Source organism: Pelecanus crispus, chromosome 4, assembly GCF_030463565.1.
Source record: "Pelecanus crispus isolate bPelCri1 chromosome 4, bPelCri1.pri, whole genome shotgun sequence".
Lineage (NCBI taxonomy): Eukaryota > Metazoa > Chordata > Aves > Pelecaniformes > Pelecanidae > Pelecanus > Pelecanus crispus.
Genome location: NC_134646.1, coordinates 87,779,990 through 87,796,051, shown reverse-complemented (window position 1 = coordinate 87,796,051; position 16,062 = coordinate 87,779,990). Strand labels below are relative to the sequence as shown.

General features: G+C 43.1%; 1 protein-coding gene across 1 annotated transcript in view; it reads left to right on the top strand.

Annotated features, from left to right (window-relative positions):
• The first annotated feature begins 881 nt into the window (after positions 1-881).
• Positions 882-16,062, top strand: part of M1AP (meiosis 1 associated protein) — a 29,429-nt gene continuing 14,248 nt past the window's right edge. The window contains exons 1-3 of the mRNA XM_075709657.1: positions 882-1,130; positions 6,589-6,771; positions 14,284-14,461. Of these exons, the coding sequence (XP_075565772.1) occupies positions 882-1,130; positions 6,589-6,771; positions 14,284-14,461 (610 nt within the window). The remainder of the gene's footprint in view (positions 1,131-6,588; positions 6,772-14,283; positions 14,462-16,062) is intronic.

The following is a 16,062-nucleotide window of genomic DNA, read 5'->3' as shown; positions in this document are numbered from 1 at the left end:
TTCTCTGCTAACTATTTCACAGAAATGGTCACATTTTCTTAAAGCTTGTGGGGAAGTCTCTCAAAACAGCACCAGCTGAGCCTTATGCGTGCAGAGATACATAGTGGTGCTGCTGGATGAAAGGGTGGGTGTTTGAAAGGAAATGTACAAAAAGAGATGGGGGAGAAACGTGTCCTGACCACACACTCTGTTCGTGTGCCTAAGGGATTCGTGGTCTCCCAGGGCACTGCAACAAGAACCACCTCTCTTCCCACACACACAGGACCCAGGACACACAGGACACAGGGCTCCTCACAGCCCTAATCTTTCCTTTGCCTCCTTGCTAAACTGTCACCTGCAACACTGACAGCACCACCGAGCTGGAAATTGGCCACTTTTGTTCGGTGTTGTGATGATGTTATTTTGATTTTGGTGTGGGGAATTGTTTTCTCGTTGATGTGAGTGAAGTTTGTGAAGATTGTGTGATGAATGTGGATTTTAATGATAATTCTTAAATATGTGATTCACAGAGGCGAGGGGTGGAAGGGTGTTTCTGCCTGGTCCCACCACAGCTATTAACATTTTTAACTGCTCCAGTTGTATCTGTAAGAGTATATCTGCCATGCATTTTCTTTAGTTGAACCATTTTGTTTTCTGACCGTATGCATTTTCCCTTGCCTTTGTGTGGGTTTACTTTCGAGTACGGACAATGATTGCTTTGGAGAAAGCTGTAGCAGTCTAATTCATTACTGTCTGCTATGTCTCAGGTTGCTTTCAAGTGAATGGGAAAGGGAGAGTCTCACTTATTGCTATTATTTGTTATTTTTTCCTGTTCAGATGCAGATGGATAACTGGACACCTAATACCCTAATACATGTTCACCTAATACATGTTCAGAAGCCATGAATTCCAGAAAATTACTCTCAGAAACACGGAGAACATTTCCTGCTACTAAAGTACACTGCCTGCAGCCATCACGGATTCTCATTGTGGATGTCACATCACCTTCCTGGACCAACACTTGCTCTGTAGTCTCTGAAGCTCTGGAAAATACACTCTGTTTGGCATGCAGTTTGACAGGCCCCTGCCGTGTTCCCCTGCTGAGCCTCTACGTGGTGCAGAACCAGCAGGAGTGTCTGCTTCCCTTTACGGTATGTGTGAAATTATGTCTCTTGGGATCTAACAAACATGAATGCAATACATTGTTGCAGTTCAGTAAAGAAAGTTATGATTATGAAAGTTATGACAAATGTCTATCTAAAAACTAATCCTTCTCAAAGAGCTTAACTTCATAGACTTCATGGAAGAGGTGAATTTTATGAAAGAATGGTGTTTAAAAGGAGGAGTGTCATATTTTTTGATCTGTGAAGTTGCTCATGTGCATAAATTAGGTTTTGTGCAGTTCCCTTCCAAAACATCTGTTGTACCTCTGCCTTTCATATGCTACTTTCTGCACTATCTGTACTGCTTCTCTATCAAAATTATCAAACACAACTCTACACCTGTAATGATTTGGGTGGTGAAATGGTCTGTATACCTGTTGATTACACAAATATTACCGCTCTGGGAGAGGTTCCAGACATTTAAGGGGAAAGGATCAGAATTCAAAATATTTTTGCCAAATTTAAGAAAAATCATAAAATCATAGAATCATTTAGGTTGGAAAAGATGCTTAAGATCATCAAGTCCAGCTGTAAACCTAACACTGCGAAGTCCACCAGTAAACCATGTCCCTAAGCGCCACATGTACATGTCTTTTAAATATATAGATCTAAGTAAGAGTAAGTATTTTGGTCATCTAGGGATATGCAGCAGAATAAATATAGATGGAAAATGACTAGCAGCTCTACAATAAAAGTGTGGGATTACAAAGCATCATAAAGTTCACAAAAATCTATGAAGTCATACTATTGTAAACAGTCATACTGAGCACTCTCATTTACACTACGTTAGTATAAACACACAGAATTAACCCTTCCACTTTATTCAGCAATGGTGAAAACATTCTGAAATATTTTGTCAAGTTTTCACATCTCAGGAAAGGTAGAGGCCCACTGGGGGGGGCGGGGGTGGAAATGGAGGTCAACAGTAATTTAGCAAATGTGATCTGCAAGAAGGCTGTGACTAATGGTGGTGTTTATTTTGTAGAATAGGTTATAGATAATGTGACAAGGATAACTAAGGGGATACCAAAGAAACATTTTCTGGAGATATTGTGAAATCACTCTGATTAGGGACTTTAAGAACAGACACTTGTCTTGCTTCCTTGGATGAATTTACATGTAATTCTACTGTAGGATAGACTAGGTAATTTGTTTCACAGCTGGTTCCAGGCCCACTTGCTGTGGTTTTGCATTATGTCCAAGTTAATTTGTAAGTGTTTGGAGCCCAATACCTGCTTTTGTATTTGCTAGGTATGTCCTGACACTGATCCAACATGCACTGGCTGGCAACCTCAGATTTCATTTGGTAATCATGGGTCACCAGAGCACAACTGCACTTTGACACAATCCCTCTACTTGCCCCATCATATGAATCTTCTGCTGATGATAGGCTGTCTTTTTTATTTAACAACAATTCCTCATTTTGATAATCACAGTTTTGAAAGACAGAGGAACCCTTAGATTATTGTTTAGCTTCCTTCATATTACAGGCTATTATATTTCACTAAAGTACCCATATATCATCAAAACACTACCTCCAGAAAGACATCTAGTTTTGGTCTGAAGATATTACAAGATGAAGAATCAAGTACTTCTGTTGATAATTTCTTCCAGTGGTTAATCATTGTCATTATGAAACTTGCACCTGGTTTCTAATTTGCATTTATTGGCTTGAGCTTCCAGGGATTTGTTAGTATTATATTAATATTAATATTTTCTCTTTGGGCTAGATTGAAGAACCTGCTTGTATTTTATACTTTCTTCCTCTAAATATAAGTAGGTCCCTTCTCAGTCTTCTAGCTGGTAAATGAAAAGAGAACCAAAGTATAAGTCTAACTGCAAGGCATTTTTACAGGTCCTTAATAACTTCCAAGCCCTTCTATGTATTCACTCTTCTGTTTTTTTGGATGCTACATTGCAATACTGGACTCAGCAATGCTGTTCAGAGAGCTAAAAAATACCCCCTCCTCCTGTTTGCGTGACTGGGAATCGCATCAACTCTTTTGCCATAATACTGTGTTTCTCTGGGACTTAGTCCAAGACAGGAAAGTTCACAGTCAAAGATTTGAGCCAGTAGTGCACACCCAGTTGATAGGCACAACTCTAGCGTGAGCCCCCACTCCCCTTCTCCCCAGCTTTGTTTGGATGTTCTGCCTAGTGAGCCATCTCTTTATTTTAGACATGCTGTTGTACTGAAGGCTGTTTTTCAGAATTGTTCTTTCTCTATTAGGAACAGTAAAGTATAGCAAGATTACTATCTTCTTCAGTCAACCTGATTTCACTAATGATGATGCCTGGTCCTCTGCAGCTTCTGGAACCAGGAGCAGTTTTACATCTCTATCTGATAAACATCTGTTCCATTTCAGCCTTCTTCAGAAATACCAGGGCTCCATTGCTTTTTCTGTACTCCTGAATTTGCCCCTTTGTCTCAACAAGGCATGCTGTTTATCACATTGACTTTCTGATCTAGCTAGAGAAAAACTTGATACTTCTCAGTGAGGAACCAAGATAGAGCTTTATTAAAGGTTGCTTATTAGGCAAATCATATGAAGTCAGGAAAGCCCCGGAGCTGAAAATAGAGATTGGGAGAGTACCTGGGGAAGTGTCATATATAGTTACCCTTTTCTTAGTCTTTCCTGAGCACTTGTTTATGGTCTCTGTTCCTACTGGTCTCCCCTATTGGCCTAACTCTAACAAGGCCGAAGACCTTCCCTGGAAAGGGCAGGTGTATGCCAAAGAAAAGGAAACCAGGAAGAAAGTAAATAACCGTGGAGGACAACAGATGGTGACAAGATGGGAAGTGAGCATTAAAGCGTCAAAAAATTTTAATGTGGGACTGAGTAAGGACTCTGAGCAGAGCACCTCCAGCTGATGGGCCCTGTTCCTACCCATTTTCCCTTGGGGTGGGCAGCCATCCTCCACAACTCCCAGACCTTCCCTGACAAAAAGGGCTGAAGGAGAACAAGGGAGAAAGATGTTAACAACAGAGACTAGTAAATTCAGAAAGTGAATTGGGTGAGGGTACAACATGTGGAAGGAGCCAGATGGGGCAGTGAGTACAGTGCCTACCCCGGTTTGTGGCCAGTGTTGATCTCTCATTTTGGTAGCTTTTCTCTGGAAGCAGTGTAGTGTTGCAGATTAAAACGTTCTGCTGGATGCACAGTGTGAACTCGTGGAGTTGTGTAATGAAGGGGCAGGATCCCATGTGAAGAGACACATCAAGGCCTATGGCACTGGGCTGGGTGTCAGCGCCCAGAAGAGGGGTACAGTCAGAAAGAGTTAAACAACACAATTTGTGCTTAGAAGTTTAACTTATGTCCCAAGCACATTCCAGAGTTGAAACTGCAGTTTGCGTAGACTCACCTAAGTTAACATTTAAAGTAGCTGTGCATATACAAGAGAAAATGCAACTTTGCTGGTGCTGGTTCCAAAGGACAGGTACTTAACTCTACTTCAGGCCACCCTGGAGCCCACGCTGAGCCCTGTTCTGCCACAGTTAGGAGCAAGACTTGACCCAAGACAGCTGGTTTACATCTGTGTGAGCTGCAGCTGCCTCCTGGGATTGCAGGGCAGGCATCTGAACTGCAGGGAATTTTGCTGTAGTACTTTGAAGAGGCTCTTGGCTGCATCTTCTTGGTGCATTTATTGAAGATTGCTAACCTCATAGCAGAACTGACATAATGGGCCAGACACTTCTTGCACTGTAAAGTACAAAGTGTGGTGTCTTTCCTTAAGACTGCTCTCTTCACTGTTCTGAGGCAAGGTTTGAGCCATCCCAGCTTTCTTCCCCACCTTATTTGCAGAACCATTGGAGCTGTTTGTGAACACATGCCTGAGCCCCCTGGTTCATAACTTAGTCACACTGAAAGACTATGCTGTAAACTATGGCTGCTCAGGAGTGGTTCAGTGAGTCAGAGCTCCAAGCATCTGAAGCAAACGGGTGATATGTTCATCTGTTGCCTCTTCTGTGAGGAGGGTGACCTCTGGCAGCAGTGTCTTATATTGCTTCAAACAGATTTGGTAGAGTTCACTAATAATATCTCCTATGGCCAGAATTTGCCAGTTTACCTGCTGGGTATGTCTCAACTCCTTTGAGTTCTTGTTGAAGCTCAGGTGAGCTGACATCTGTGTGAACGCTAGCTGAGATGCTCTACACACCTTTTGATCCTGGGTGCTCCCTAGCATTGTCATGTCTATGCCAAGGAAAGGGCATGGCTGGGTAATAGATACCAGGTAGCCTCAACTAATACTGTGTGGAGAAAGAGTATGAGAGGGGTCTACCATGATCCTGGCCAGTCTGGTTCATATTCAGACTGCCTTCTGTGGATTTCAGTGACCACTATAAAGTGATACCAAGTTTAAGGCATGCTGAGCAACATATGTGATAGGGTTCAGCAGCCCTGGACTGCAGGTAATCTAAATCACCATAGCAGGCAGTGAGAATATGGCCCAATATCCTGCAATCCATGAGACTGACACAAAGCATCATGGAGGAGCACAATGGGTTAATACTCTGTGCATTTAAAATGTTCATCTTGCCATAATGAGTCAGACCAGCTGTCCTCAGGGCAGCCATTGTACAGTGGTAGCTGTTGCCTGAAGGAATAAAGCATTTTTAGAAATGACAGCTATAGAATAATTTTTCCTTTCTAACACTTGCTCTGGTAGCTCATCTTTGAAACAGGAGGGTCCACAGACCTTCCATCAGCGTTTGGCTTTTTTGATAATCTTGACTGCGGTGAATGTCCTAAAAGAGCAATGTAAGAGCAGAAAAACTGCCCTCCTGAGTCAGACCAGCAGTCCATCAGCCCAGTATCAAAAGGAAAGGCTATTCTGGGGGAGTGCCCCAGTCCAATCACTTTCTGCAGTTCATTCTTCTCACACTCCCCTAGTTCCACAGCTGTTGTATTAAGAATGATAGAGGATACATTTGAGGCTCTTCCTCTTGGTGTCTGCTTCTGGACCTGTTATCCATGAGTTTGTAGAACCCCTTTTTTAACCTGTTGCCACAGTCTGACTCCAAACCCTCCTGAACGCAGGTTCCAGGGGTCCACAGCTCGATGAGGAAAGGACTATGGATATGGCAGGAATGACTATGGCCTGGGAATATCACACCACCTCAGTCCTCCTATTTATGTCTCAAGTTCTGCCCCTGCGTTATGCAGGGACAGAGGAGAGGGGCATGCCAAACTACTACATTTTGTCTAGCCGCAGGCAACAGGTAGACAGCTGAAAACTTGAGGAGTGATTGTGTGTGTTGTTACTGGCATAACAATCAGCTGGTTTTGATTCATATTGCTGTTCACTGCTTTGTGCCTTGGCTCCTGCCCCCAGTCTTATTTCAGTGCTGTGAATTCAAAAGCCTCCTTCCACATTATGGAAAATTACTTCATATTATCAGTTTGACATTTCCAGTCTTTCAATCTCATTGAATACTCTTCTGCAGCAAGTGAAAGAAAACTTCGCACGAATTCAAGCTTGCATTTCGGAGCTCCGTTCGCTACCAAGAGAAGGCTGTTTCCCACAGGGGGGAAATGGAGTGGTACAAGCTGTGCAGGATGGATTGCAACAGTTCAAACAATACAGCAGACACACAGCAGCAGGAGGCTCAACAAATAGTTCTGCTGAGGTAAGAAAATGTTGGGAAGGCCGTGGGAGTGATCCACCAGACTTGCCACTTGTTAGCACATTAAGATGATAATCTGTGCGATATCTAAGGTCTGTGGGAGTGAGACAGTAATTAAGAAAATAAACCGTCCAAAAAAACCCCATGTGGCAATCTCTGAATGCTCATGGAAACTAGACAGATTCAGGTTTGAGTTGCTTATGGAGACTGACTTACTTTACAGTATAGAAAAACAAATTTAATTTCCAGGTATTTAAGATTGGATGCTTTTTCAGCTTTGTTTTGATTACTTTCACAGAAGAATTCTGTCAAAGGCAAAGACATTGACAGTACTTAATGGACATGATTTTCCTTTCAGCCTACAGTTACATTCTGCGGTTAGTGTCTGGAACTTCTACTGATACAATAGGATGATTGTACAAAGGTCCTCATTGTGCCTGAAAGCATGTCCACAATTCATTGAAAGTGAACTCATACAGACAAAAGAAATCCATTTAATCTTGAGAGTAGTTGGTATAGTTGCAAAGGACAGGAAAAGCCTACAGAATGGTCATTGTCTTGGCACAGTCCTCTTCAAATCAGTTTTCAGAGTAAAAAGAAAATATGGTCAGTATTTGGAATAACAAGAGGGTTTGTTTATAATTAGCATTTTTCTTTTCTCAGTGGCAGCTTGGGAGTTCCACAGGGCTCCTACCCCCTACCCTGCAAATTGTAATAGGGGCCCCTTACAATACATCATTGGCAATGGCTGTATGAAATAACTGAAAAGTCTAAAAAGACCATTGTAAGCTCCGTACAACAGACAGCCCCTGAAACTCAGGCAGTATCATGTTTGTTCTTGGCACACACCCCTACATTGGGCGAATGAAAAAAGTGTAATCTCTGACACCTTTATGGCAGGCACAGAAAGAATGGGGCAATCCAATTGCTTTGCCCATGTCCCAGAGAATTAGGGGAGAACTGTGCCTGCCGTAATCCTGAAGCACTACTAACTTTATCCCCACTCCTTGCACTTTACAAGGCCCTGAATAAGGTGCAGCTGCTAATGCCTTAAGATCACCCTCTCTCTCACTTCCCGCTTCATGAATCGTGCTTTATAAATGTATATCTCATGTTCCACCTACACTGACATAGTTTAGGAAATTTCATAGAATGCTTTGGGTTGGAAGGGACCTTTAGAGGTCATCTAGCCCATAAAAGACAGTCTAAAAGCAAATTCTACAGCTCAATAATCATTCCTGCAACATGAAAGGTATTTCTATTCATCCCAGTTCTAGGCTATGTGTTATTCTGTATCCCATGACACAGCAGTTCCCAAACTTGCTTCTAAGGAGGAAGGCCCTGGGAAGGGGGAGTAAAGTGTTTTGAAACACCACATGCAAACATTTCCTTTCTGCTCAGGCTTTGTGAAGTTTTGGGACTGGCTATTGATGATTTGCCTGGAAAAAGTAGAAAGAACAGGGACTTTAGCTAAATAAGTCTTGTTGGACAGGTTAGTGTCATGAGCTGGTATGGTAGGACAGCCTGGTGTTTGTCTGGGATTTCAGTACGCATACATACTGGTGTCTTGTTTCCCAGGATTCTCGGTGGGAATGAACGTGCACACAGCAGGTCTGTCCAGTGCTTCCTGAGTCAATTGTATAGGTATGTTGTCACTGTTTAGCTTGAGCAGTGGCTCTGACATGACCCTACGTACAGTGAACATGCCAGAAAATTTTAGGTATTCATCAATCTAGCTGCCTCAGAGATCCAGTGTGCAGAAATCCTGCATGAAGATATCAAGTCCTCAAATCCCTCTGGGCAGGTTCCAGTAGAAAAAGGGACTAGTGGCTGTATTCTCAGCTGGGTGTGTATAATTGCATAAGTGGGAGGGAAGCTGCTAACACCACATGAGAATATGTGCAGATGTAGAAAGCAGTGCAAGGTTCACAGGAAGAAGTATTTTTTTTTAAAGTAGTACCAACTGATGTGAAAGGACAGACAGTTATCAAGAGGGGAAGGACTCAGAAGTGGACATGAGGAAACATCAGCTCCAAACTATCTATCATTTCAGACTTCACAGGCTCAGGGTCCACCTGCTTTTGGATCTTTGTCAGTCCTAAAAAGGAATCCAGACTCCCATGAGTGAAATTTCCCCAGCCCTTCTACTTTATTTAGATTCTTAAACCCTTCCAGAGTCATGCTGTGATTAGGCAGACTCTCCCCACTGTAATTAAGACTCACTTCTAGTGTCTATCCTGGAAGCCTTTCTCCTGATTTACTGCTTCTCTGTGTTTTCTTAGGGCCTTCACGTATTTTTCCCCACCATTTCAAATGTGATTTATGCTTTCACTTCAAAGGTGGGGGTTGGAACAAACAGAGTACACTTTTGAGACAAAGCCTTTTTTGACATACAACAAAATCCAGGATGTCTTCTAGTATAGTTGAAGGAATGAGATAGCTACATTCAAAATTAAGTTATCCATGAATATAGGGAGTTTATACTCCACTAAGAGATCCTTGTTCCTCTAGATTATGCAAATATGTTATACTTTTCATTGCAAGGGGACATAAGACACCTGCTGCAGTGATAGGCTGTGGTATCGTGTACTTACTTGAAAGTGCTGACCACCATTTTTACAGTCTACTTTCATTTTCTCATAGGAACAGTGTGCATAGATGCAACACTAATTCCTCCTCTTCTGACAATTTACCAACTTGTATTTGCTCTTGTATACTTGGATCAGCCTGGAAAATAGGGTGTCCTCCACTCTTCTGGAATTAATCTGGCCGCATACCACTTTATCGATAATTTTGATAGGTAACCAAATGTTTTTCTTCCTGGTACTGGAAAATAGTGAGTTCTCATGGTTTGTTACACTATCCTTGGCCCTGCAAAGGTCCTGGATATGTATACTCAGTCCCATCTAAAGAAGACCCTAAAGGAGAGTCTTTATAAAAATGCTCAGGGCAATCTGAGAAGATGTAGAGCTGGCTGTCGTGTCTAGCTGGAACAGCATTCTGACCAACATTTGTTTGATTAATTCCAATATACCCAAACCAGAGAATGCTGTAGTAGATTTTTGTAGTAAGAAACAAACAAACAAAACAACAGCGAACACACAACACTCAAACAATGAGCAAACAAAAACCCGCTCTCAAACATGCATGGATTCTAACTTGAAAGATTTCTTAGGGAGGACAAGAACTCTATAACCCAGGAGATGTGGCCATTCTTCAGAAACATCACGCAGCAAACTGTACTTAAATTGCTGCATAAAGAATCTCTGTCACAGAATAGCTCATACGGTATTAGAGAACCCTTGCAGAGGGTCAGTTGAACAGGTAGGAGCAGCTCCTTCAGAAGCCTCTCACTGACAGCTGAACATATAATCCCCTTCCCTTCACCACATTCAAAATAACGTCCACACCAGAGACTTTGAATTTTCCTGGTTTCCATACAATGGCAAATACCACAGACATCAGTCACGCTTGCCAGCTCTAGTCTTCCCTCCGAGTTGCTCCATGCTAACTATATTTCATTGCCTGTTTCTGCTGCCTTACTTCCCTTTGAGCTGTTTGTGACCGGCATGAAATGTTTCTTCCAAGAATGCATGCCTTGGGAAAGCAAAGGGAAAGAAAAATTAAGAATAACTTTTTTGTGGCTTCGTAAGTGGATACAATTTATAGCGATCCTACTTCATTTGAAAAATATCCAAAGCTAGAGAGAGAACTCAAAGAACGTAGAAATCTGAAGTATTATGGTACACTTGATTTTACCACAGGTACTGGAGAATGTACTGAAGGCTTCCAAAAGGCAACATATCACACTTGCCTATCTTGAGGAAACTTCAGCTCAAAGTTTAGTTCTGTGGAGAATTTCAAGGACAAAGGACTTCTGTCCAAGCTAGCAATCCTTCCCATTCTGCATAAATGTAACCTGTGGATTAAATTCTGTCTTTTGCAAATCCAGACAAAAGGTGTTTCACAGACCTAAATGGGATCTAAGGGGTGGCCTTGGTCTTTCACATAAGGGTCAATAAGAACCATCAGATCACTAAGGAGCCATGAAGTGAGCAGAAGAGCACCTACAATTCTCAGATCTTTGTTGAAAAATAAAAGCCAGTCATCACAGAAAAGCAGAAGGGTACTTCACCCTCACAAAAGGCCATGTTTCTAAAAAAGGCATCTTTCTGCTTCAGTGAGTGAAATTGTTTTCATCACAAGCATTTGGTTTGGTTTTTTTTTTTTTTTATGCAGAGTAAGTTGGATTTTTATTTGTTTCCTTTTCTCAGAAGGCATTTGAATGTTTTTGCTCAGATAACGTATCTTTTGAAGAATGGGGGGGGGGACACCCCAAACCAAAAACCTTCTTTGGAAGTGAAGCCTGGATAACTTAAGCCAGTTAAAGCAGGCATTTACCCTGTTAAATTCAACTGTATCAGGTAGACTATGCATGGTGACTGACTACTTAACATCTCTCACAAGCATTTTCTATTTAGTCCACTGTGAAGAGAAGTAGCAGTTCTGTTTCTGTGATACTTTAAAGCATTAGTGAAACACTGGCACAGGTTGCCCAGGGAGGTGGTAGATGCCCCATCCCCAGAAACATTCAAGGTCAGGTTGGATGGGGCTCCGAGCAGCCTGATCTGGTTGAAGATGTCCCTGCTCACTGCAGGGAGGGTTGGGCTGGGTGACCTTTAAAGGTCCCTTCCAACCCAAACTATTCTATGATTAGAAAACATATTAGGAGAAGTACTTCTGCACTGAACTATAAGGCATGGACAAGAGAAAATAAGCCCTACTTTAGCAAATTTTTGGAATTCTCTAGTTGCATCTGTTTTTTGATGGGATGAACGTCAGGTTCTACCAACACAATTCTCTCCTTTTGTTTCAAGAGCTTCATGCCTTACTTAAGTGCACTCATAAATCAGTTGATTCCAGTATTTTGCAGTTAAGATTTAACATAAGACTTATCTGGCATGTTTGTTATTCATCAAAATTTAATGCTTTGTGCATTTTGGTGCATCAATGCCTGACTGCCAAACTGACATCTCTGTGGCCCTGTTACTGAGATACAGTAACCCATTATGCTGTCTGGAACAGGAAGTTACAGGCATACAATTACAGTCAGTAATTCACTAATTAGTCAGTAATTTCACTAGCTGTGAAATCCTGCAGCAGAGGGAAGGTGCTTAGCAGAGCGACTGTGCACAGCTGGGCAGGAGGAGAAAAGGCAGCCAGCAAGGGGCCAGACCTGTCACTGATGCACTCACTCATCTCAGCGGAGAAAGTTATGTTTCCGTTTGTGAAGCCTTCGCTTCTGAAAGAAGTGCTCTTTTTTGGTTTTTGCTGTTAGCCTTCTAAAGCAGCACAAGTTAAACACAAAAGCCTTCCACACGCTTCCATCCGTGGAGCTGTCTGGAGCTCCACATCTGGAGCTGTGCACCAGGAACACATGGCTGCTGTACTGCCTGTGGCACCATCCCACTGCCGCCACACCGCAGCAAAACCTGGAGGGCAAGCAGCAGTGGAGCACACTGCAGGCAGCAGGGCACACGCCCGCTGCGGCTCAGCCAGAAGAGGCAGGAAGGACAGGACAGGACTGCGAACAGCAGTAGATGAAGAAACATAGTACATTGGAAGCTGTTGAAGTATGCTTACATGTGAGTTAGCAGAAACACAGGCGCTTAAGGTGGTGTTATGGTTATATTAGACGTACAGTTTCTTTAGCATGAGACCATAATAGCTGGTATTTATAGTACAACAGCACCAGTGGCAATTTGGTTGTGCAAATCAGATGTAGTCTTTAGGCAAACTCTCACCATTTCTTCATTCCCAGTAACTTGGAGGCAAATACTAGGGCTAAGTTCAGTTGGAGAGGTGTACCTTGTTAGAGAAATCTAGCTTGGCCTGACATCAGCAAGGCTGCCGCAGCTCCATGCCCCCAGGCCCGGCCAGTTGTGGGGCTGAGCATGTATTGCCAGCAGGCAGACGCACACAGAGCAGATGTATGTAACACATCTATACATGCATTGTTGGTCACACAGATCACAGGCAGACAGAGCACTCACAATAACACAGACTGCACTGATGGCTCAGCCTGCTCCCCTCTCTGGCTGAGCAGGAGGGAGATTCACTAGCAGGAATATATATATACACACACACAGAGGCACATCTCTATCTCCATACGTACAAGGCAGATCCCTCCAGCAGCTGGGCTCACTCAGTCTGCCCAGTAGCTGCTCCCGAATCCCAGTCTCCCCAGTTGCTGGCACCTGGACATACGAGTCCCCGAGGCTGCAGGCCCACTGCGTGTGCTGGTACAGACCATCGCATGCACACACACACGCAGATACACACAGAGCTGGCCAGGACTCCCCTCCTCCCTCCAACAGCCAGCTCCTGCCCTGGTCTCGCCTTAGAGACCCCCTTGCTCCCAGGTCGTTTCACCTGTTCACCACCTGGTCCATTTTGATCTTTGCTGACCATCGCACACTCACTCACCATTGCTCCAGCCGCTGCACACAGACACAGGGGCCTCCGACCCGTGGTGTGGCTGCAGCTGGTGCACTGAGACACGACTCCCCCCCCCCCCCCCCCCCCCCAAAAAAAAAACCCCCAAACCACCACCAAACCCAAAACCTAACCCTTGAACTGTCACTTCTGTTGACATTGTTTAATATTTTTGTAGTAGAATTAATTTGTGAAGGTCTACTGCTAAGTTTCCCCAAATGCTCCCTACAGGACATTTGTTAGCAGCCTTACCTAAAATACACCTTATCCTTTATTTAGAGTTATTAAATAGTCCTTTGGAGCAATGAGGCGATGTGCTGAGGACACTCAGTACTTCACCATCACTAAATATTAGGCAAGATCAGAACTTGAAACTTCCTCACCTAACTACTGTTTCAGAGTAGAAGCTGGTATCAAACATGCCTGACTTTTCTAGAAACTGTTGCTGATTGTCAATGATGAAGAAAGTCTTTGCAGTCACTTACTTAGTATTACATCAAAACTGGGAGGTGGGAATCACACCTACTGTTGCTCTCTTAAGAAACATCTTTAGGATAGACTATATACTTCTTTAAAAAAAAAAAATTCTCATTCAGCCTTAAAGTGAGAATGCCAAATTTAGTCTACTTGAACTATAATTGATACAGTTTTGGGAAGTGGCACTGTCTCAGTCAGAGTCCCTCCTATACACACACAGACTCACTGACCATAAGTGCAAAGCATAGAATATAAGACAATTGTGGATTTTTCCATCTTCTTCCAGCAGTGATACAAAACCTGTTGGTGTTCCTACAGTGAACCTTTGAATCCATTTCATACTGGCTTAAATACAAACCAAAGCTCAAAAAAAAAAAAAAAAAAAGCTTTTAAAACTGCTTTTGAATAGATAAGATATTTTAGCAAGATTTCTCTCTTTGCTCCATAGTGGGACCTGTGCTATTCAAACAGACCAGGCATCATCGCCTATCAAGAGAGAATTAGGGTAGAAGCAGCTCTTGCACAGTCTGATTTGTGTTTCAGATCACAATTTTGACTAGCCAGTCGAGCAAAGAAATGGTAAAGCAGCTGGAAAAGAAGTTGAAAGATGTAGACCTTGTGAGTCTGCGAAGAATACAAGTCATTGAGGTTTTGAAGAGAGACTTTCTGGAGCCTGAGGATATGGAACAGTGCATGCCAGCAGAAGAGCCCAGCAGCAACGGTGAGTATAAGACAGACAGGGCACTCGGGGAAGTTACGGCTTTGGACAGCAGGACAACCACTGGTTCTTGCTTTGGTCCGATATAGGCCACTTTCCTTTGTGCCATTTAGCATCACTCATGTAAGTGGGAACTACTGTGCCTGGAGGAGCAGCAAAAAGTTTGTACCACAGTACTTCTCAGGCTTTATCACATTTGGGCAAAATTAGCATATAGACTTCATGCATTACTGCATCTCTTGGTATTACCTAAAATTGACTTCATATGCAATAACCCTTTATTGAGAGATTAAAGAAAAAAATGCATGGAGTTTATGGGGATAACACACTCTCAGACATACATCCATGCAATTTCTTCACGGAAAGAGTAGCCAAGCATTGGAACAGGCTGCCCAAAGAGGTGGTGGAGTCCCCATCCCTGGAGGTGTTCAACAAATGTGTAGACGTGGCACTTGGGGACATGGTTTAGTGGGCATGGTGGTGTTGGGTTGATGGTTGGACTGATGATCTTAGAGATCCCTTCCAACCTTACTGATTCCTAGTTTTTACTTTCATTAAAAAATAATCCAGCCACCAAGCCAGGAAACATGAAATTATGACTCTCCCCTTCACTGGTTTAGTGGTGAACTTCGTAGTGTCAGGTTAATGGTTGGACTGGATGATCTGAAAGGTCTTTTCCAACCTAAACGATTCTATGATTCTATATACTCACACTGCTGAGCATCACCCTGGGCAATTGACTAGTTGACCAAAAGGTCCTTGGTGCAGGCAGAGAAAACCAGAACCCTTGAAACAGGTAGTTGGGGGAGGGAGGAGCAGGCAGGCAGAAGGGAGGGAAGGAAAAGCAGGCAAGCCATTTACAGTTTCAATGATCCTACAGAAAGATAACCCCCTCTTCCCTCTCACCAACTAAAGCAAGATACTTGGTTTCTAGACAATTCTTAGCCTTTAGTCCTTTCCCCCAGACTAGGTATCGCACAATGCTGGGAAGAGTTGCTTTCTCAGATCAAGTCAGGTACTTACCCTGTTGAATAGCTGGTTTTTGTCACTGATATTGTTCTCCCTTAGCTGCTGCTTCTCTCTATGCTTAGGGCAGTTTTTCCTGGGCTCTTATGGTTGTACTTCTTCAGTAACCAATACTTGCACATCAATGAGCTCTTTGTAGCCCTACAGCCTCTGTTCCCTAATCCAGGTCTCTATTTCAAAGGCCTTTACTGCTGACACTTAAACTCCCCATTAACAAGACACACCTGGTCTGGTTCACACAGCAAGTTGTCACAATGAGTTGATAACAAGCTTAAAAACCTGAGTCCTGATGCCTTGCAAAGTTAGTGTAAGACCTGTTACTAGCAATGACCACATTGTTTTTACTGAGTGACAGTCAAGGTTGGATGTTGTTGCCTTACCTGTCCCTAGCTGTTCTTCTTCTTTTCTGGTTGCAGTAGCAAATTTCTGGTCAATTGGCAGAGTAGGGGCTGGGAATGTTTAGGTGGATCGCAGATTCCCTTTTGCCCCATCCCTCACACACCTGGCCACATGCTTCATTAGTGAAAGAGCGAGTACACCCCAGACCCTGAATCTTATTTTTCCTGGCCATATCTCTG